General features: G+C 31.9%; 1 protein-coding gene across 1 annotated transcript; it reads right to left on the reverse strand.

Moving 5' to 3' along the window:
- Positions 1 to 16,101: 16,101 nt before the first annotated feature.
- Positions 16,102 to 19,350, reverse strand: LOC141693110 (O-fucosyltransferase 19-like). The gene is made up of 8 exons (XM_074498115.1): positions 18,753 to 19,350; positions 18,193 to 18,265; positions 18,040 to 18,110; positions 17,863 to 17,951; positions 17,647 to 17,779; positions 17,332 to 17,564; positions 16,772 to 17,248; positions 16,102 to 16,674 (listed from the first exon to the last, which is right to left on the reverse strand). Exons 1-8 carry the CDS (start codon positions 19,206 to 19,208, stop codon positions 16,419 to 16,421), a joined length of 1,788 nt encoding a protein of 595 aa, XP_074354216.1. The 5' UTR covers positions 19,209 to 19,350; the 3' UTR covers positions 16,102 to 16,418.
- Positions 19,351 to 24,212: the final 4,862 nt, after the last annotated feature.

Genomic DNA, 24,212 nt, shown 5'->3' on the forward strand with positions numbered 1-24,212 from the left:
AAAATAAAAAAAATTCTAAAACTTTTGTAGAACATATAGATCTTAACATCCGTACGGTTGGATCATTTATAAATTTTTTAAAAAAAATTATAAAATCAATATGGGACCAAACGGTAGTAATAATAACTAATTAAACTACTGTTGACTTTTCAAATAGCAAGTTGAATACATTTATATTTTTCTAATAAATTTATCTTATCACTAAATTATATCGATCTTTTTTTTAATAAACGAGGATAATATTAATAACCAATCGAAAACTGTACATACGGAAAAGGAGTTCAGGGAGCCAGTTTGGGGAATAAAAGCTACATGCCTTAAAACCCAAAATTGCATATCAACTCCTATCCTAACATACTAGACAACAGCTGAGTAAATAATTAACAACTTAACTAACACAAGCTAGGTTCCATTAACACTGCATATCATGATCTCTCTCCATTTCATCAAGGCGGGCCATCTCAAGGAGAACATGCTCAATGTCCATTTGGTCCGTCATCTCAACCCTGGTTTTGGGGAGCTCACCATGGAAAAGTGAATAAGGGAGTCCATGGAGCCAAGAACTGCCTCCTCGAGTATGTATTTGGCTTGAAGATGGCCGAAAACCACCTTATCCAAATCTATTATCACCTTAGAGAATTCTTTGGATATATGCAGCAATGATCCCTCTTCTAAAATTTTGATAGCTTTCTGAGACAGGAGGCCATCCGAGTTGAAAGCATAGCCTGAGAGAACCTTATCTTTACCTTTGTTTACGTAACGGGAGATACAGTCCTTGGGGTTAAAGATGGGGACGAGGGGCGCCGAGACTTGATCAGGGAAAATATTCGCTTGAGGGGGGGAGACAAGTGGCAGAGAAGATGGAATGGTTAAATTCCAGCTCCAAACCAAGATCTAAAGCCAAAGAGCGAGAAGGCGATCCTGTAAAAGAGACAGAGGGCGTCAAAGGGAGTGAAAGGTTGTCTTGCCTTAGCATTCGAAGAGCTTCAACAACATCAGCATTCAATAACTGTGGGGACGCTGGAGTGGCCGGAGGTGAGTGAGGTATGTGGTCACCCTCTTCGATTTCTCCATTTCCAAAATTAGGAGTTGCCAAAAGCAACGGTGGGGGGATAGATCTTGATATCTGTACAATTAGATCATTCATAAATATTTTTCAAAAAATAAAACATGAATATGGGACTAAACACTAATTCGAAGAAATATTCAAACCATTGGTTGATTGTTAAAATAACAAGCAAAATAAATTTATTTTTTTCTAAACATTTTTTCATATCACTAAAATATATAGATCTTGATATCCAGATGGTTGGATCATTCATAAATATCAATATATTCTTAATGTTTACTAGCACTAGAATTTACAAATTACTTTAAATACCCTTCATTATTTTACTCTGCTAAATCATTTGTTTGCCCTTTTTGGTCATCAAAAATTCAGCTAAATTATCCATAATAACTATGTTGACCCAATTGCAACCCATGGGTTCGACCGATTTCAATGTGGCAGTACAGAAAATACCATACTTAATCAGATACTCCATTCACTATCCATGGGTTCTGGGTAACCCAACTTACTATCCAACATATTTGGCGTGCAACCAACATGGTAACTACCATGACAAGAAAGTTGATAACAGCAATGTCACCTTATTCTTTAAACAAATAAGGAATGTAGCATCAATCTTGCTGATCACAATTATTCTCTACTTTTATAAAAGAAAATTTACCAATTAATCATTTAATATGTTTGACTTTTTAACATTAATTTTATATCCTTAAAAACTTATATCCTCAGCACACTACTCCATATATATTACGTTTAACATTTTTATCGAGATTTAATATCCTCAACAATAATTTGGTAGCGATTAATATATTACATGAATCAATAAGAGTAAATAGTCATATAAATGATTTATTAGCAAATTACACCCTGTAAAAATATACATATAGTTCTAATTGATTCTTTTTATGATTTACAAAATCAATAATCCTAATAATATCATACATGTCCATAATTCATGCTATAATTGATTCTTTTATGATTAGAAAATCACTAATTTATTATTTGAATCAGGGAAACAATTATTAAGTGTTGATTTGTTTATACATACATCAATTCCTCCCACTAATTATGTCTCAATCATATATATAAACCATGTTCATCCTTTCACACAAAATCACGTCTTTCTACTAACAGTTATCAACCACTACACAAACGTAATAATACTCAACTATTTATGATTTTCTATTTTCTCATGGTTTTTTATGTATCTATCATGTAGTTAAAAGTTGAATTGATTCGAACTAATTCGCTTAATATACTGTTTTCCAGATTTTTAGCAACAATGTTCGATCAACTATCTTCTCTCGACCTCTCTAGAACCACCTGGAAAGTTAAAGCAAGAGTAACTCGAATGTGGCCTTCGGTTCCAAACTCTTCTACCGCAAGCGATGCCATCTAGGGATATTAACCTCATTCTGCTGGATGATAGTGTAAAATCTATATATTTTTAGCTTATAATAGTTACATAAAATTATATTTAAATATCAATCTGTTAATAAAATGTTTACTATGTTTAACCACGTATTCACCATTGTTTGTTTATGTGGGATTGTCATATACATGCTTACATATATCCAGATTACTGGAAAATGCATTCTGATAAGATAGTGGAGGGTGGCGTATACGTGTTTTCTAATTTTTACACAAAAAAAAACTCTTGGAACACTAAAATATGTTTCCTCTAGGTTAATAATTAATTTCTCACATACGGAAATTGTAGATCCTGTTGATTATGATGTTATGACATCTACCCACAAATTTGAATTTGTGGATTCGAGTGAATCATTTGTTGTTGCACAAGCAAACGGTGGTGCAGAATTTCCAGAATTTGCAACAGGTTTTGAGAACACAATTCTTTTTTTTTAAAATTTTCAAGTAATTTTTTTCCACGCAAATTGTCTAACGTCAAGATTGATTGTAGATGTTATGGGAGTATTAGAGAGTTTTGAGGAGCTTTCCAAGATTAGTACTAAGTCTGATAAAAAAGACATTGTCCATTTTCAGATTACTGATGGAAAATATTATTTATATTGGTTCTTTCTAATTATTGTTTATGTACATATATTTAATATTACTTTCCATATTGTGTGTTTACTATTACTTCGTCTATTATTTTATTCTAGGCATTCCTCCAAAGTTACCGAGTGGGGTAATCTTGTAATTGCAATTGATGAACGTTATAAAAAGATTCCAAAAGAAGAGCGAGTGATTGTTATATTGACCACTACCAAACTTAAGATTTTTCATAGTTAGTTATTTTTTAATGAACTAACTTCTTTATTAATAAAACTATCAAAAATATTGCAGCAATGAAGCTTAATTTTCAAATTTTCTTGGTTGCAGCCTCTGTTCAGATTAACACTATACTTGCTTCCAAAATTTATCTAAACCTGGACCATGATGCTGTTTTTGAGATGAGACAGAGGTTAACGTTGCTGATACATTTGAGTAATTATGGCTCTTTAGTATGTATTTAGTCTCAATTATATGTACTTCATTTCTCAAATTAGACACCGTGAAGAAGGTTACGTTCCTTCGAGGAAAGCTATATCATCATCAACTCAATCCGAAGGGTCAATTTATCATACTATTCATACTATCACGCTAAAAGAACTTAGTGAGAAAACTGTAACTGATTTTCTGAAGGTATTAATTAATTGATTTTCTTTACACAGTTTTACAACCTACATATGTATAGAAATTTGAGTTTAGATTTTTTCTACTGCCTCCAAACAATTTTATTCATCATATGTTAATCATTTTTTAGATGATTTTCCTATACAAAATAAAAGTTAATAATGTGGAGGAGAGTGTCGGCTGATGGTACCATAGCAAGATGGATTGCTATGGAGAAGTCACAAAACTGGAAGGAAAATATAAATGCTCCACATGCAATCAAAACAATCATGTTCCTCAAAAAAGGTTGTATTAATTGTAAACTAAACCATTTTATAGTTATATGAAACTCTAAAAAATCACATAAGTTTTTAATCATTTTTTAATGTTTAGGTTCAAGATTTTTCTACTTGCAGAAGACTCTACAGAAGCGTTTAATTTCGTCCTCTATGACAGTGCTGCAAAACGACTGGTGGGTAAAACAGTAACAAAACTTATTGATGAGGGTTTCGAGGTGTGCCAATTTGTTATTATGGTATCTTTGTTTTAAATTCAGCTTTTAATTTCTATTTTGTAATAAATTTATTTATCGATATCAATTATTTTTTAAGATTCACGAACATATAAGGCTATTGGAAGAAAAGAGATTACACTCTGAATTCAGCTCAATGATGATAACATCATCCTCAATAATTCAATTTACTATGCAATTGATGCTTATGATACTAATGGCTCCACATCTTCCAGGTGTGCAAATACGGTGGCCTCTGAAATTTCAAACTTAGTAAATGTAAGTCTTATTGTAATGCTCATATTTCATCATATGATCCTTAAGCTATTTATTTTGTGTATCTCATATCATTCACAATTGAACATTCAGTGCCTATATATTCTTACAGTCTGATGTTGTAGAAATTACGGATCATGGACATACTCCAGGATCCGCTAGGTCTACCAACAAGAAAATAAAATTGGTAAGCAATTTGTTATTATTTTACCACATATAAAAGTGATAAACTTGACACTTTTCTGATATATAGTTCAGTAATAAGCCTGAATTCTAATTACACCTATTTGTTTCTTTTTTAGGAGAGGTAGATGTCCATTTTCGCCTGGATCTTTGTTCTAAATGCATAGGGTTGTAATAACTCGAATTTTTGAGACCTTGTAAAACGTTTAATGAATAGTAACCCTGACAGACGGGAAAAACTTTTGAGCCCACACTATATAGTGCATGAGAAAATGAGTTTCGGAATTGATATTACGACTATACGTACCAAATGAGTGTATGTAAACGCTATTAGTTTTTGAAGAAAGCGAACTTTGAAAAACGACAGTATTTACGACTTATCGAGGATTACGGGAATCACAATATAATTACGAGATTAAAATCCTACGGATTTATATTCAAGTAGGATAAATAAAAATATAAGGAATAAATACGAAAGAAATTACATTGCGAACCATTTACGAGTTAGTATTACGGAGAACGTTTAAGTAACCGAGCGAACGCGTAAATGATTAATTAAACGTAACGCACTAACTAAACCATGGTAAGGAAGTAACCATGGTTACTTCATCAAATAGTGAGCTAACCCTAGGATGACCAAGCTAGCTAGCAAATAGTGTGCTAAGGAGCTAACCTTGTAGTTTAGCTTGTAAGCTACCAAGCTACAAAGATATGTCCATGGATTTGGAGACAAGGAATAAACCTAATGATATCCTAGGAAGAATAAAGATCAAGTTGTAAAGATATCAATTCACCTTCCAAGAATCAACCTAGAAATCATCCAAGAGAAGCAACCAAGTGCTATAAATAGCCCCCCCCCCCCACCCCCTATTTTCTTCCATTCGGCTATTTGAAGGAAAAGAAGGAAATTGGAATTCCAAACTCCAATCTCTAGTTCTTTTAAAATCACACAATTAATTCCCAAGACTCCTAGCAACTAAACTAAGGTAAGAAAAATCTTTCATCTCTTTTTATCAAGGTTTGATGGGTGGAATAAATTCAAGAAACTCACTAGTGAATAGTGTGAATAGTAACCTCTCTTTGGTTTCTTAATTTTAATGGTGGTTTTAGGTTCTAAAAATCATACCAAGCACTTCCAAGACTCCACCATCCTCAAGAACACATCTCAAGCTTTCAATAAAGGTAAAAATCTTTGGCCTAACTTTATTTAAGGTTCATGTTTAAGATCCATTTAGTGGGTGTTAGTAAACCTAGCTTACTAAGTGTTATTGATGAAATCTTGATGATTAAGTTAAGTAGACTTAAGGTTGGTTGTTGTTGCCTCAAGAACATGATGTTCTTGAGAGGAGTTTGTGTGTTAATGATGATATGATGATTGTTGGTGGTTGTGTTGATAGTTAAGGCGTAAACGAAACCCCGATCGTAAACATAACTTCGTTAAAACCAATAAACCGTAACTTTAAGTTTCTGCAGAAAGTCCCGAAGTTGTAAACTGTATATTCTTGAAAAATAACCTTTTTTTAGGATAGACAATGTTATAAGGATCATTTAGGTGCTTAAATCGCTTGATTCCGATTTACGGATCAAAAGTTATGGTCATTTTAGTAAAAGTAATTTACGCGACAAAAACTGCTACGAATTACGAACTTTGAAAATATAAAGGATAGACTTAAAAGTATTCATAAATCATGAAATTTTTACAGGAAGTAACATATTTAGTTTCCTAACTGTCATAAAAAATTCAAGTACAAATAATAATTTCTCAATTTTATAAAAATGTCGGAGCCGAGACCGCGCGATAACGATAATGAGAATGAACTCAAGATACTTAGGAAAATGAAGTGACCATAAAGTGATTATGACTTAAAAGAAATGTTAAGGGTAGTATGAGTTGAGAGGGTGAATTAGAACAGTACCTAACGAAATAAATTATGTTATGGTTATAGATTTCCGAGCGGAACCTAGAGCATCCTCCACCTCGAGATACCCAGGCAAGTTTACAAACCCAACTCCATTTTTACCGTTGTGTTGTGAAATTATTGTTTTACTATCATCGCTTAAATACCATGTTTGCCATGATACGTAGTTGTTGAATTTTCGCATAATATAGCGATGTTGTACGATAAGTATATATCGTGAAATGTTATTTCGCTTTAAGGCGTGATGTATTTTATAAGACCGAGAGTCGGTGGAGATTTAAGATAAAACCAGGGAATCATTCCGGAGATATTATAGGGCGGATATAAATCCATAATAGTACGTTTTAAAGGGACTCATCGTCCATTTACGAAACATTAAAATACCTCGAACTTTTAAAACGATTTCCCAACGAGCATATTCCCTCAACTATATTTTATTGATTCGGATAATAAATATTATATACATATTCCTTTATTATAGGAGTAGTATACTTCAACGTTTATTTATTCAAACCCGATTAATCATTATAGATTATTAATTATGTTAACACAAACTAGTTGAGGAATATTATTTAAATAAATCTTTTAGAGAGTAAACTTATTCGAGGTATGATTAATATCAATTATCATTTAATTAATTATAGACTATTATTTAATTAATTATTATTTATTAACGGATTGTTATTGATTTAAAGATCATAGATCCTGATATAAAACAAACTTTCTGATTTAGAAATATTAGTCGAATGATTTCAGATCGTCGGTGAATATTATCCCGACTTATTATTATATTGAATATAGTTTCGAGAAGAAACTTTTCCCCTTATAAATTATCTGTTGACAACGGTCAACTCACATCCTTAGTACTTCCTCCTAAATTCTCGGAAGTACGTATATACATATATATACACTTATATTTTAAAAAGGATAAACTATTTCTATCAACAAGCAAAATACTTGGGGAACTTCGATGTGGTTCGAGTTCTCGATATTGATAGAATTCTGTTGAAGGACAATGGAGGGGTAGACTCTGGTACTACGTGTGCTAGATGGGCTACCAAAGGTACCGCAGGCGAAGGTACTCTGTGTACTCAGGAACTTGTGAAGTATGTGCATACCCGAAAATGGGACACGTATCCCAAATGTGGCCAGGGTGATACCCGAGAGATGACGGTTTTGTCCTTTTACTAGTAAAGAAGGTTACTTCCGTAGGACGACTGATCATCGTATGCGGTGGCTCCTGTGAGATGTCCAAACTCTTCCAATTGGAATTGATATGCAATACCGTAACCCAAGCCTAGGTCCTGGGATTACTATTAAGGTATTCGCAGGTTATAAAACCCCTTAAAAATGGTTTTCGTAAGAAGGTGTGGGACACCAAGAAATCTATTTTCAAATAAAACACATATATAATATATATATATATATGATGTTATTATACAGTCATTTTCATACTGTACATTATTATGCTGAGCATTATAGCTCACACTTGTTTTTCTTAAATTGACACAACACAACAGTGAATCAAGATGCCTGCCATGAGAACCATAGCCAGGAAACGGGTAGGAAATGGCCAGCTGTTCCGTAGATTATTTGGTGTTGTACCTCAGGTAGTCAGAATAAGCTGGATTAGTTTTCAGTTGTTTATAGTTCGGCTTATTTATAAGTATGGTTTATGTAAGATAAGAAATAAGAAACGTATATTTGGCCGGCGGATTAACCTTACTTAAAGGTCACTCCCCGGTAAGACTAATTCTGTTTGGGTTGTAATAAAATTTCTCTAGTAATGATGGTTCATTTCCAAGACAATAACCTGTAAGTGTGTGTGTGATAAGTGTGGGGTCGTGAAGCGTGAGTATTTACATATTGTAGTGTGAGTTGTGTGAGTTTAGATGGCGTGGCTTCCGAGACTCCTGACCCCGGGTTTTGGGGTGCCACAAGGGTGATCATGGCATTTCCAGTTTTTTGTCATTTTAGTCGTACCAATCCATTTTTATAATTATTTCCCGGACACTTTTATGTGTAATGTTTCCATATTTTGCATTTTTGCTTTAAAACAAAATCAAGAGATTCGACAAATTTAATGACTATTAGTGTAATAACTCTTTTGTTTCAGGGGTTTTGTATGGTCGGAGTGTCAAAGTTTAAACATATTATATTTAATGGTTGTCACGTAAAATTTTTTAACTAAGGATTTCTCCCATTGGACGGGCTCTTATAAGTTATAATCATATGTACTTTAACTTTGGATGTCTCACTTTGGGAAGATTGGTCATACGAGTTCACTCATCTATCAACGTAATTATCAAATTTGATATAAATTAATGATCTAACATGATGATCAAGTAATAGTTTTAACCTATATATTTGATGATCTTAATATAACCATGATGATCAAGTAAGTGTCTATTTAGATACTAATGGAAATATGTGTAATCAACACCAAAGAATAGATGTTGGATATTCTACTGGAACAAATAATGTACTATTAGATTACTAAAAGTTGATAAAAACAAAACTCCACTACAGTAAAAGCAAAGGAGACAAGAACCAGGAGGAGCTAATTTATTCCAATACCAACTTAACAAAAACAAAAGATTGTACAATTTTGTGCATCAACCATATCCTACAAAAGCCAAAAATTTAAAAATCGGATTAAAACAAGTGCTCATGGTTGGTACGTCTCTGTAAATTAACGAACACTGAAATACTGCAAATAAGTTAAGAACTAACAACAAGTGATTTCTACACAGGAGTAAACTCTTTTTCTTTTCTTTTTTTAAGAATATTAAGGTCTCTTTCATTTACGGAATTTGTGGAGCACTTAATACACTTCAAATAAAACTATGGTAGTCAAAATAAGAAAGTTATCATATAATCTGACATCTTGCAAGAAGGTTCTTTGGAAAAATCATTAGCTCAACATTAGTCTATTTACCTAATGGTTGTCCGTTGACGAACACTTGCAAAGTATGACCCGCTGACATAATAGTAAGAATATGATATGTTCCATGCTTGAGGAACCATTCATTCGATGTTATATTCACGATGGAGAGAACAAAGTAAGATCATAAAATTAGTTTAAAAAAGATATTTTAAAAGACACGATAATGATTAATATCAGTAGACGATAATACTTACTCTGTAAGATACCATAAATAATCTGAGGAATCTATGGTGAGATTTAACTGCTCATACAACCCCCATTTTTCTAGAGTATCACCCTCATCAGCAGTTGGAGCTTCTTCGGTGAAAGATTGTCAGTGGAAACCTGCATTAACATGGAGCATCTTCATATGAGCACCGTTGAAACCTAACCGTAAATATTATTATTTGGGATGATATTAGTTGAAGGATTGCAAAAAAATATTTATATGTTTAGGTTTAGAACCTTTAAATATAAGGACAGAACGACAGAAATCATTTTCCATAATGTCTGTCATTACAAATCATAAATGATGCAGACATAGTTAACATTTAAACAAGTCATAGTGATAATATGATGTGGTTTAGCAGTCTGAAATCTTGGGCAGTTTAACAGTTAACAAAATTGTATAAGGACAAGCGTACATTGCTTTAAAAACTATAAGGAGGACTGCTGACAAATATTCAGAATCAAAGTAATAAACTCCAACTGAGTAGTAGAAAAATCAGGACAAAATGGTAAAAAAAACAGAGCATAAACAAGGATTATCAAATACTACTCAACAACTACTATATCAAAAGTTACTTCGTCTTCCCGCAAATAAGAACAACTACATCGTTAACTTTCAGTCCGTTTTTCCGCACAAATTTGTTCCAGCCGGCTGAGAACCTTCTCTTTCCATTAGTCACGTTAATTCCAATATTCCAAATTTGCCCAAATCTTCTATGATAGGATGTAGGGTCCCATCAATGTACAGCAAAATTATTGTTTCCAATTCATAATTTTGGATATTTAAGAAATTTCCACTACTATCCACACTAAAAACAATAAATTGAAAACTTACCAATCCGTTACAATGTGTACCCACATGAGATTTCATAAGAGTAAATGCAACTTCTTTAATAATGTTTTCGCCCATTTCCTCAAGTCCATCTTAGATATTGTCATCTCCATCACTATTATCAATAATATCAAGATTGTCTATGTGATTATATTCGGTCTCACTGTCATGACCATCTTTAACATCACTAATTTGGACAATTATATCATTATTTAGTTCTTCTCCTTCTTCTGATATTTTTTTTGTGTAATCTATGTCATCCACGTCTGAAAATATAGTAATAAGATACATTATGCTTCATTATATTATTATAATGATATAATAAATTGTGTAAAAACTTATAAAGTACTTGAATATTCTTATTTCCACATATCTTTCATAAACCAATGTCCAGGTGTAATATCAGGTCTCGAAGATAATAAATCATATTCCACCTTCATCCCATCGCTTCTGTAAATTCTTATCCCGACTTCATGATTTTCATCAGTCGTGATTAAAAGGTATCACGTCTCTGTAGACTATATTACTTGAAGATTTTCTCCACTTTTCCAATACCATGTGTCTTTTTTATACGATATTGGAAAAATAGTATCTCCGCAACGTACTGTATTCACGTTGGAAAGCATATGATCATTAAATAGACGAACCAGCATTGGTGGAATTTGTTAGGTAACAATAGTTTAGAAGACATTGTAGTACATATTTTTGAAACAGTAAACTAAAAAATTAATGTATGTACCAAGTTAGTTTATAATTTCTTTTAATGTCACGTATGCAAGTGCATTACATGTAAAAAAGATGCAGTCCTATCTTCAGTTCATGTTCAAAAGATATATACTTAGAAAGAATCATAGATATAGCATTAATCATCTATTCTCATATAATGAATATTATTATTACTAATAAAGCACAAAAAGATCAAATATTACCTAATGACATTTCATGTGGTTGAATATCATCAGTTTTGAACAGACAAACATGAACCAGGAGTTTGTCCAATTAAATAAGTGGATCGAACACAAGAATGTCAAATATTTTCACTCCACTATCCCTCGCGAATTATTTTCATCCATTACCAAAATAACAATCATTGTGGGATTTTTCAATTTTAACTTCCCAGGTTTTATATAGAAAACACAATTGTATTGTGTACCTGTCTTTCCATTGTCCATATAATTCTGACATTTTTTTCGGAAAAAGATGTATCAGTAAAATAATCAAAAAGTTAAACATTTATAGCACAAAAAAGATATAAGAAAACATTTATGTATCAACCAACCATTTTACTTATTCATGGGCCAATATCATATGGGCGGATGGTATGTTCGTAAAAACTTAATTCCCTTTCAAATACGCTAAAAAAATACCGCATCCTCGCCTTCTCATCCTCCAAATCATCCAAACCGAGGATGAACACTTTTTCTTTTATATTATTAGGTATATTCACACAATTTTGCAAATCACAACCAGAATAATCTATTGCCAGACCAAATGAAGTATATATCTCAATAAAGAAATTTCTACCACCAATATAATCTAACAATACCGTATACATTTGTCGGACATTATGACTTTTTATAAAAAAAATTATTTTTTTATGAGATTTTATAATAGAATTATCTATTTTTTGAAATAAAATTTTATATTTTTTTATGAGATTTTATAATAAAATTCATAGTTCTCCATTATTCTTCTTACTACGATTGTTCTACATGGAGTAAAGACGTTGATATCTAATATTTAATGTATATACAGGATTACATTAGTAGTCGATAATTATCACGTCTAGATAAATGTACTGGAATAGGACTATCGGACTAAAATATGAGACGAATTTTTATCGCAACATAAGGATAATCCTTATCACAATGATCGAATATGTCAACTGCGTCCAATAAAAACATCTTTATATTCAATGAAAAAAATATACTCTCTCCGTCCCTTAATACTTTTCCCGTTTATCTTTATCACGTTTGTCAACGCACACGTTTAATAGTTAATATCTTTAATTTCGTATTAATATGAAATATAAAAATTTCACCGTATTAAAGTACTCATAAATATAAATCAAACAAGATCCCTCATGATTATATCTACTCTTACAAATTATGCGTAAATTAATAATTTGTCTCATGTTATAAAGAATCCCGACATATGAAACGAGAAAAATAATAAAAAACCGAGGGAGTATTAACATTCTGAAAATCGAGAAAAGTCCCAGATTTCACGGGGGGAAAAATGAAACCTTCTGTTCATAACCATTTAAAATGAAGCGGAGCAAAATACAAGATTTACATGCGTATCTATTGGACCCCCAACAAATTTCAGAACAAACTCTATTCAACGGTCAAACTCTATTCAACGGTCTCCAAGTCCACTCCAAAAGTTCTTCATCGTTTTCAGGAAATGAAAACCAATTTTTTTCCCTGTACACTGTAGGAGGATTTGAATCAACCAACTTTTTCGGGTTAAATATCACTCAACTAAACGTCGTATATCAGTTTAATCATTAAAGTTAACGGAGTATCATTTGAATCATTAAAACCATAATAAATATCATACATATACCTAAAAATATATGCTCGATAATTAAAATTTATTTTATGGAGTTCTATATATTTTTCTTGAATCCTATTACAACCAAATGAAAATGTTTGAATTCTAGTATTTTCTATAATATAATAAGATTTTTTAAAATTTATCTACTATTTATTTTTAATTTTATAGTCATTTGCTTTATTTAAATAAAAATAATTAGTAGATAAATTTTTAAAAATTTCAAAAAATCATCTAAAATACTATGAATTCATAACTTTTCATTTGGTTGTAATAAGATTTTAAAAAAATGTTTAGAACTCCATAAAATAAATTTTAATTCTCGAACACATATTTTGAGGTATATGTTTGATATTTATTATTACTTTAGTGATTTAAATGATACCCCGTTAAGTTTGATGATTAAACTGATATATAACCTTCAATTGAGTGACCACTTTGATATTTAACCCCAACTTTTTCTCCACCATATTCACCATTTCATGCTTTCGGAATTGCTTTGCAGCACATAATAAAATCAGGGTTAAACACAAATTATCAAACGCGGGCTTGTGAGATTAGGATTTAGGTTTTTTTTTGTGCTAGCTGCTTCGTGCGACCAATTCACTCAAGGTTAACAAAAAAATATATTTAAAATTTTCTTATTTAAAATTAAGTTGATTTCATAATATTTAAATATTTAAAAATATGCTCTCAAATTAATACAATAAAGACCACAATTCAATATTTTCGTCTCAAAATTATCGATTTGACTATATATTAAAGATGCTATCGAGTTGAAATTCAATTTATCAAAAATTTATTTAATATTGTACCCAGTAGAATTCAAAAAAAAAAAAAGTTTCATCATATCATAACCTAATCTTTGGTCTTTGATAAATCATAAAACCTTAATTTTCAATTAAGAACTTTTAATTGTATAGTTTTCATTTGAGAGCTTTTAAATCTAATAACTAATTTAATTCAAATATATATTTTTTAAAGAGGGGATAAATATCTTGTTGGTCACATGTTCAAATCCCACGGAAGTAAAATTTATGATTATGTGTCCTGAGTTAGAGGTTCGCTTAATTGCGGTTTACCTTGATTCACGTGGCTTGTAAGCTATTGCAGGCTATTGCGTGAATGCGTAGGGTTTACTTGGTGCGCACCCAAAAGTTAGAGGCGGCAGGTTACCTACGATAAAAATAAATAAATATATATGTAGTTTTTATTTAAATTTGTTCATGAAATGTTATACCATTTTAATTTTTCTTAAATAAACAAATTCAATTTTAAGCGAGGTGAGATAATTCTAGTGTTTAAGGGGTTATAATCTCTTATGGTGATCTTAGATTTTTGGTTCTATTCCATTTGTTAGATCAGATATGTAAGGTATATAATTTTAATTATTCCAACAAAAAAAAGTTCATTTCTGTTACAATTTGAGTACATGTCAATTGGGAATTTCGATAGGAGATTATTCTAGATCCTATTTGAGATTGAATTTTTACCATGTTAACTGATCCTATATAATCATCATTGTTCATACATCGTAACCTATTAAATTAGATGGTAAAAAAGAATGGCACTGTGGGCAGAGCTCCCGGATGAGCTAATACGTGAGATACTTGCGTGACTTCCTGTAAAATCAGTGAAACTCTTTCGATGTGTTTCCAAATCCTGGTTATCTCTACTCACTCATCCTGAATTCATAAAAGCCCAAATTATTAAAAACCATCTTCACAAATCCGATTATCTCATAGCTCAAAAAAACAATAAAATCTTTGTTGTCTCCAGCAACAAAGAAACGTCTGGACTTCCTTTCACTGACTACGAATTGATTGGTTCTGATCGGGGCTTAGTTTGTCTCCGCCAAGCTAAAAATTTCGTGTTATGGAACCCCGCAATTCAACAATATATGGAGTTGATGCATCCACGTGGAGCTGGTCGTACCCTGCAGCTGACTCGTGTCGGACTTGGTTTTAATCCTGTAAATATTGATTACAAGATAGTAGCATGCCAGGGATATGTGTTTGTGTTTATTCCTCTTGTTCTGCTTCATGGAGTGACTCGTTTTTCACTTGTAATTTGTTTCCTCGCAAACTTGAATTTAGGAAGTGCAGCTTCACTCCAAAGGTTGTTGTAAAGGATTGTCCTTACTGGACATATACCACATCAGATTCCAACAAGCAAGAAACTGTGTGGCCGGTGAAGTTTGTTGTGAGAACAAACAAGTTCAAGTTGTTGCCATTCTATCGCGTAGATCATGGTGATTTGCCTAGGAAGAAAAAGTTTGAGTTAGTGAATATGGATGACAATCTTACTATTATAGAATGCCAAGTAATCTCTTCCGATGTTTTCTTCCATGTACATTCCTTGATGGAGGAGAGACATTGGGTTGATAGTATGAACTTCAAGGTGGAATCAGTCGATTTTCAATTAATTAGGACACTACGAGGTATACATGGTCTTGATCGTTGTTTTGAGAATAATTTTCTTAATAAAATAAGGCCGATTCAGAGATTTGAGTCTGGTGGTAAGATTGTGTTGCATCAAAATGGCATATTTTTATGCTATGATCCGGAAACAAATATTATCAGGTCAATTACATCTTCTGCAGTATCCTCCATTTGCTGCTTTGGATATAAGCCTAGTTTAGTTTGCCCGAGAGGAATGAAGCCTGTTGATTTTCAAAAAACCAAGTGAGTAAGCTAATCTAGAACTCATGGACTATCAAGTGTGCTTTAACAATCTGCAGTTTGATTGTCGTGCTTGGCACGTTGCTTATGCTTCCCCATGCTTGCTTCACTTAGATCAAGTTTATACATTGAATATGAAATATAGGAGATTCATGCTTGCAAATATAGTGAAGGGAACTGGATGATTCAATTCATACTATAAGTCCACCCTGTGTTTGCCATGCAAATAATAGTACTACATTGATAATGCAATCTATGAAAACATTATGTATCAATGTAAATATATACTATATATTAATGAAAGAAAAAAGAAAAATCCAGAGCACAGAATGTTATTAGAAAGCAAGGTCCGATTTATTTGCAAACCTTGTAACTCAACACGAAACGAATAATGAAATTATAATGGATAATTGGATACATATGGGGAAAATAAACTTGCTATGGCATTATCTACTACTATTGCTGCATAATGCGGATAAGCAAATAAATTATGTAACTGGCTTTAATCTCCCTCTTTATATGTACAAAAAGAATGAGTCGTGCGCTGTGACTACACTGCCTCCTCTACTCAGGTCATTTTTACAAAAGTGTTTACATGTATCTGAAACAAAAATCACAATTCTATCTCCTTGTAGCAGCATTTAGTCCTGGTCTTCTGTAATCTCGTCTCTTACTGATTTTCTTCTCAGATCTCTTACACAGACAATCGGGTAAAGGGTTTGCATAAAAATTTTCCTCCAGTTTTGGTGTTTCACCTCTCTGTCTGAGATATGGAGTCCCAAGCCTATCTGCATGCATGCTCTTCACCTCTGAGGAAAACTCGTTCCAAGTTATCTTGCCCTCATCCAACTGATCTATCATTCTTACAAAGTTTAATCTGCGAATAGAAAATTATAAGAAGAAGAAAAAAATATATTAAATTAACTTATTACTGAACTACAGATGATTAGAAAAGCAGTAAGAATTGCACAAACCTGTCAGGGTTGATCGTCTTCCGGAAGCCTTCAAATCTCCTATGACCCTGCACTGCTTTTGCCATGTTACCGTCATACGTGTAAACAAATGCATCACTTTCCAATGCTACAATATAATCTAAAGCAGCAAGGCGATTCTGATAATTCTTAAAAGGCTCAATCTCCTCCATTGTGGCTAGAGTAGAGTGTGTGAAAACATTAGGATACTCTAATCTGAATGCATCCATACTATTATCTCCAAAAGATTCCCCTGCAACGATATATACTGTTGTAGACGAAGGATAGCCCATGGCTTTCAGAAATAATCCTGCCTCTCTCGGGGACATTGGACAGCCACCTTGCAACCGTTTCATCTTACTGTCTATCTCTTTCTCTTTCCAGTGCTTTACACTGTGCCTCATAGCACGAAGTTCCTCGGTTTCATCTGCAGTAAGATTGTGGCTGCAGCCTGTAAATGCAAGCATGTCTTTCTCATATCTGCATAGAAGGATCAATGGTCACTTAATTTCCTTCAAAGAGTAAGATCATGTTGTTGTACTAATGATATGTCCTTATATTACCTTAAATGCAAAGCAATATATGGCTCGTCTTCCTTCTTAAGTCGACCAACCAATAACTTTCCGAGCTCTTCTATCCCCTGTGTGTAACGAAGAGCCTCATAATTGGAACGACATCTAAGCCGCTGAATGGAGCCTGCAAGGCCATTGTTGGCAAGTCGCGAATCAGTATGTGTAAACTTGACCACCTTATGCTTTTTCAACAATGACAACATTTCTCCTCTGTAGTACCATCCCTGCAAATAGTTTGTTGCTTTAGTAACAGAGGGGCTCAAGTTAAACATACATGGAGAAAAGAACTAGTTCAATTTCACTGACCTTAGACCATGAGACTGGAGCCTTCAGATACGGTTTCTTTGCTGCTAAGTGTGGTGGCAATAGTTCAATTATCTCAATGTCATCTTTTAAAACATCAACGAAATGCTTCCAGTCAAAAATGTCTTTAAAATCACTGCGAATTCATTAAAAATTCGATAGAGCCAATCTAAAAATCACGAAAAGTAGGATATCGAACCGAGAAGGGATAAAAATTACCTTGGATCCGTCCAAAAGGATTCATGATCAAGTGAAGGAAGAACAAGAGTTGCATTCATAATTTTTGCAATTGCAACCATGTCACAGATCTGCAAAGTTCATATAAACAGGATTATAACATATTGTATTGCGAAAAACCACCAACTCAAAATTCTGATGATAAAGATGATAACTCACTCCGGTTCTCATTTGATTTAGTCCACCATTGGCATGAACTAAAATATAACCATTTGTTGCCGTTCTAGCCCCTGCAAAAGTTTTAAAGATAATTATGTTAAAATTCCGAGTACTATTATATTTACCCGAAAAAATCAGATTATTTGAATATACTTGTTCTATAATTTGGCCGAGTAATGCATTGATAGTAATCGTCACTACTTGGTTTCATCCATATTTCTGGAAGCTGCAAGGGAAAACAATGTCTTGATTATTTGCATCAGAAAATAGGTGTAAGCTCAATGACAAGATTATAATATCACTGTCCCCTTTCACCAAACATCGTGATTCTGTATATCTATCTTGTAACCGTTACAAGTTCATATGCATAAATGTTTTTATCTAGAAAAAACAAAACAGATTGAAGGGAGAATATAGAATCTTTGAGGTTTAGCATGGGACAATGATTATTTTATATGTGGTGATTGTATATGGCACCTAGAAAATGTGATAACAGATAATGTGAAACTGCAGAAAAGGGTATCAGACTACAACGGTCCACTAATAATGAGCAAGGCATCAAAGCAGAGACGGCTAAAAGACAAATGGAATATTAAACCTTTGATTGCCACCCACTAAATCCTTTTTAGAATTGTTAATGTAAAACTCAAATTTTAGTTAATCTAATGCAACATTGATAGACCAACGTAGAAGAGTAAAAAGAAAATACTTACAGGGTACTTCTCCGGAACTCTCTGAGGCATAGATGACACCAATGAGCTCTTAATCTCCTCTGTTTTAGACATAATTACATCTTGATTATAATTAGCCCATGTTTGTATAGCAAACAATCTCCTACTATTTTTCCCACCACTAATCATCCTAACATCATTATAATTACTCTCCACCATCAACGAAATCTTCAAAAACATTATTAACATCATCAAAACCATGAGTCCTCCCATAATCCAACGGCCCACGTTCTTTCTTGAACTCAAAAATTTACACAACCCTGTCATGTAATCTTCCACTAAGTATAAGTACGAGCCTACTAACTCACGGTGGTGGAACACTCTAACTTCATTTTGAGGTTCGGTTAGAAGATCAATGGCACGGCGGCGATGTGTGGTGGGGCCAGTGTTCCGGGGACTTACACATGTGGAGCTGCTAGTAGATTCAACTATTGTCATACCCTATATACCGAGTACGTTTGATTTGGTTACTATAAAATGTGAGCTGAAGTAAAGAAGATACTTAGTTTTTGTAAAGAACGAGGAAGGAGAAGCGAAATGGAAATAGATTTTAAAGGAGAAGAATAGTTGATATTTTAGAAGTTCTTCTGAGTCGTGTGCATGATGATGTGTGTCACTATCTATATATACAACACGGTTTCATTCTCTCTGCGGGCTGCTATTGACGTGGAATTAGTCAAATCCCATGTACATGGGAGGATATTTTTGCATAAAATGCAGAAATTTTTGTGTAAAAACAAATATTTTTTTGTTTTACTATGTACAAATTATATTTAAAATATAAAATTATTTTTTCATTCTTCCTCAAACTTAATTAGTCATTGGTGAAATTTAGTTTTTTTTCCACTTGGATGTTAAATAAATTTCTAAAATGTTTTAACATAAATTATAGATTTTTTTTTGTTTCTTTGCTTTGTTTATGTAACCTCAGTTAGGTTTGTCGACTTATTTGTTACCGAATCTACAATTATTTCAATAAGGAAACTACTCTTGCACTAATAAAAAATATGGTTAATTGTTATAGAAATGTGCACTAACTAATTTCAGTTGGTGTTAAAAAAATTCTTAAATGAACTAAAATAAACAAATTTTAAATAAATTTATCATAATTCCTGAATTTTAAATTAGAAAAATATTTAAAAACATATATTTTGAAATTACACATAATAAAAAGTTAAAAAAACAAAATAAGTTAAGAAAAAGTACGCTGTTACTAACATTCAACTTATTAGCTTATAAGTTGTAAATTTAACTTATAAGTAGGGTCGACAAACCGTCACGATAAGTTGTTCCGTACTTATAAGTCATAAGCCGACTTCGGCTTATAAGTGATCAACCAAACAGGCCCTCAATTTCATGTTACAATAGGATATTCTTACTAGTTGTGGTCAGTAAGAGCATCTCTTACTCCAATCGTGTTAGCTATAATGGTTAGCTATATTTTAAAAATAATATATTATTATTATGAAAATAAAATGGGTAGAGAAAGCATATATTTGTACTTGGAGAGAAAAGGAAAGAGGAAGAGAAAGAAAGATTGATGAGTTGGATGTGTTTTACAGGATATCTATATTTCATCCATGATTCAATAAATTTGGAACACCACAACAGAATAACTATAAATATAACTAACAATAGTTGATGGTTGGAATGACATTTGTTGTAGGGGATAGCTTTATTTTCTTGCCACTTGCATAATATACTTAACAAATCATGTGAGTTAAAGATGCTCTGATACTCTTATTAATTAGTTATACTATTTCATAACCCGTGCCAAGCATGACCGAGTTAATTTATTTAAATAATTTTTTAGAATCATATTAGTATAGGGGTAATGTCAAAATTTTTAATTTCTACTCGGAAAACTAACCTAAACTATGTAGTGGTTGAAAATTGCCCAAGAGACCCACTAAACACGAATGTGGGTAATACATCACGAAGATGTATATTTTGTATATATCTAGGCATAGACATATCAAAAATTCATGTTTTTATAATTTTATTTTAATATATAATACGCATGTTGACCATTCGTATTTAGCAAATTCAAAACTTTAAGGAACATGCGTATAATTCAAATAAAATATTAGTACCTATAAGTTGGTCGGTATTTCAACCACTATTCCACGCTAATATGTATTTTCAGGAATCCAGTTTTAAAAGTGGGGTGATCTATGTATTTTCTTATTATACATCAGTATTAATAACTAAATATATTATTTATTACAATATAATTGATTATTAAAAAAAAATTATAATTACAATATAATTCTAATAATCATATAATTTATTGGAAATCAATATAGAACCGTACGAAATATATGAATCTAGAGGTGAAATAAACGTGAGAACAATTCGAAAATTAAAGTTATTGTTAATTTTATTTTTTTATTTATAATTATTTTAAGAAAAGTAAAAAAAATATAATATACATGTGATAAATACATTATATGTATTAGAATAATAATAATAAGATTATAATAATATAATTTTAACAATTTTATCATTTCATTAAAAATAATATAGAGTTATATAGAGTCGTATCGGAAATCGGATTATTAAGCTGAAATAAAAATAGAAATAATTATAATACGATTTCAACAATTTAGTTACATTAAAAATAAAATAATATAGAGTTCTATCAGAAATAGAATGATTGGAGTGAAACCAAAATATGAAATGAACAAAAATAAGGTAATATAAAATTTGGGACAATCTAAAAAAGGGATTTTTTATAAAGGTACGATATATGTTTTATGATCATAAAAAAGATTATAATTATTATACAATTTTAAAAATTTATTCTTTTATTAAAATATAATACTGAGTCATATGAGAAATATGATTATTGAGTTGAAATCAAAATAATAACTACAATTAAAAAACGGCCGGAAAAATAATACATATAATATTATAAGTCATATAGAAGTAAAAAAAAGAATAAAAATTATTCATTTAGAGTTATAATGAAATTTAAAAAGAGGTGAAACCAAAAGTTGATGAGACGAAGAAGAGGTGAAACCAAAGTACCACTTAAAAAAGTGTTTCACTTATTAATAAAGATTATTAATTATAATAAATAAAAATATTATAATTATAATACGATTTCAAAATTTTATTATTTCATTAAAATATATTATTGAGTCATATGAGAAATAAGATTGAGTTTAAATCAATATAAGAATTGCAATTAAAAAATGGATAAAATAATACATATAATATTATACGTCATGTAGAAATTAAAGAAGAATAACTGGGTGATACTTGGAAATTAAGAAGTGTTATGCAAGACATGCATGTCCAATAACAAGACTAAGTCAAATTAACAGCCCTAAATAAGTTGTATGATAATCTAAGTTTGTACTTTGTATTGTATAACTCGAGTCTGTAAAATTATCAATGGATTAGAATGGAGTATTTTCTGTAAACAGTCTCAAGTCTAAGAATAAACTCTGGAAGAAGATCATGCCAAGCTTGGAGTTGAATAAATCTGTTTTGGGAAAAATATTTTAAGTCAAGAAATCTACAAGTCACATAGAGAAGTCTCAGAGATATCAACAAGCCAAAATGAAGATATAAATATTGCAGATATCGACAAGTCATTTCTAAATTAGAGAACTCAGAGATATCAATAAGCCAAATGAAGATATGAAGATTAGAGATATCGACAAGTTAATTTTACATGTAAAGACTTGGAGACCTCGACAAGCCAAGTTTATTCGAGAACACAGAGATCTCGACAAATCAAGTTCACATTCGAGAACTCAGAGATCTCGACAAGTCAAGTTCACATTCGAGAACTCCGAGACCTCGATAAGTCATTATACTTATCGAGATGGCAGTTCTCTATAGTTCAAACTAGAGATCACGATGAAAAACTCAAAGTACAAAATGCAGACCAGTTAAAAGATCCAAGATTATCAATCAACAAACAAAGCAATCACTGATTTGAAAAGTCTACAAAAGCAGCTCGAAGAGTACAAGATCAAAGACCAAGATTAACTGACAAAGTAAAGTCACAGACATGCACGATTTGAAAAGATACACTAAGCTAGAAATAAAAGTTTTAGTTAACTTAAAGTAGGGTTTAGTACATGCTATTGCATGCTGTGTAAAACCTGTGTTTACTTTCTATAAAGTAAACAATGGATGCTTTATTTTAGAGGTGACAAATAGATCTAAAAATCTTGTAACTCTCTCAAGAAAGAAGTTGAGTTCTTTATCAACAAAGAACCCAGAAATTTGTAGCAAGACATATTTGATTTTTATATAAAATTAAGTGAGCTTTGAAAGATAGTGTGTTCATGTGCATGTTTTATTAATCCTATTGAAACATATTATCTCTACAAGTTAGACTAATTTATTCACCACTTCCATAATAGTTTAAAAAGCTCAAAAATAATCTAAAACACATTCACCCCCTTGTGTTGTATTCATTATCTAACAAGTGGTATCAAAGCAAAATCTGAAAGCAAACATATTAAAGATCTTGGAAGAATGAATACACAGAAGCTTAGCAGTATCAAAATTCCTACCTTTGACAGATCTAACTACATACTATGGAAAAAGAAAATGATGTTGTTCATCAGGATGACCAATCCATTATACGTTCATATCCTCAAGAATGGACCTTTCACTCCCATGGTAAAAGTTGAAAAATCTACAAATGGAGACATGGTTATTCCATCACATTATGCTCCTAAAGATCCTTCAGAATATACTGAACCTGAAAAAGAAAAGGTCTCTCTAGATAATGGCTTGCAGCTGATCTTAATAGAGTCCATTGACAATGTAATGTACAACAACATTATCAACTGTGACATAACCAAAAAGATATGGGAGAAGATAGAGATCCTTTGTGAAAGAACGGATGAGGTTAGGTCAAACCAAAGGAGGATTCTGGTTTCTCAGTATGAGGGGTTTATGGCTAAACCAAAAGAATGAATTATTGAAGTTTTTGAAAGGTTCAATAAATTGTGACTTGCAGCTACATGATAAATATTATGAAGCTGAGGAGGTTAACCTAAAATTCCTGCTAGCTCTTTCTGACCATCTTGAACAGAAAATATCAGCTATTAGAGAAGGAAGAGATTTAAGCAGAATAATTTTGGAAGTTCTATATGGAATCTTGAAAACTTATGAACTTGAAATGCTGCAAAAAAGTCATTAAAAGTACACCATGGTCATGTTGTTGATGGTTCAAGTTCTTTGATTGTGAATGACAAAGAAGAAAGTGAAGATGAACAAGATGATCAAGTTCAATTGTTCAAGCTATGAAAAAAATAACAAAGAACCTCAGAAGCAAGTTGTGTTGGAGCTGGAGGAAGATGAATATTACACCTTGGATGAGCTAGATGAAATGGGCCAATCTATGGCTTACTTGGCTAGGAAATTTTCCAACATAAGATTCAAGAAGCCAAGATTTTTCAAAAGCAAGGGACA

Source organism: Apium graveolens, chromosome 10 (assembly GCF_009905375.1).
Source record: "Apium graveolens cultivar Ventura chromosome 10, ASM990537v1, whole genome shotgun sequence".
NCBI classification, from domain to species: domain Eukaryota; kingdom Viridiplantae; phylum Streptophyta; class Magnoliopsida; order Apiales; family Apiaceae; genus Apium; species Apium graveolens.

Coding starts and splice junctions, on each gene's coding strand:
- LOC141693110 (XM_074498115.1), bottom strand. CDS start 19,208: ATGACAATAGTTGAATCTACTAGCAGCTCCACATGTGTAAGTCCCCGG. Junction 18,266..18,752: donor GAGTTCCGGAGAAGTACCCT/GTAAGTATTTTC, acceptor TTTCCCTTGCAG/CTTCCAGAAATATGGATGAA. Junction 17,780..17,862: donor TCCTTTTGGACGGATCCAAG/GTAATTTTTATC, acceptor ATGAATTCGCAG/TGATTTTAAAGACATTTTTG.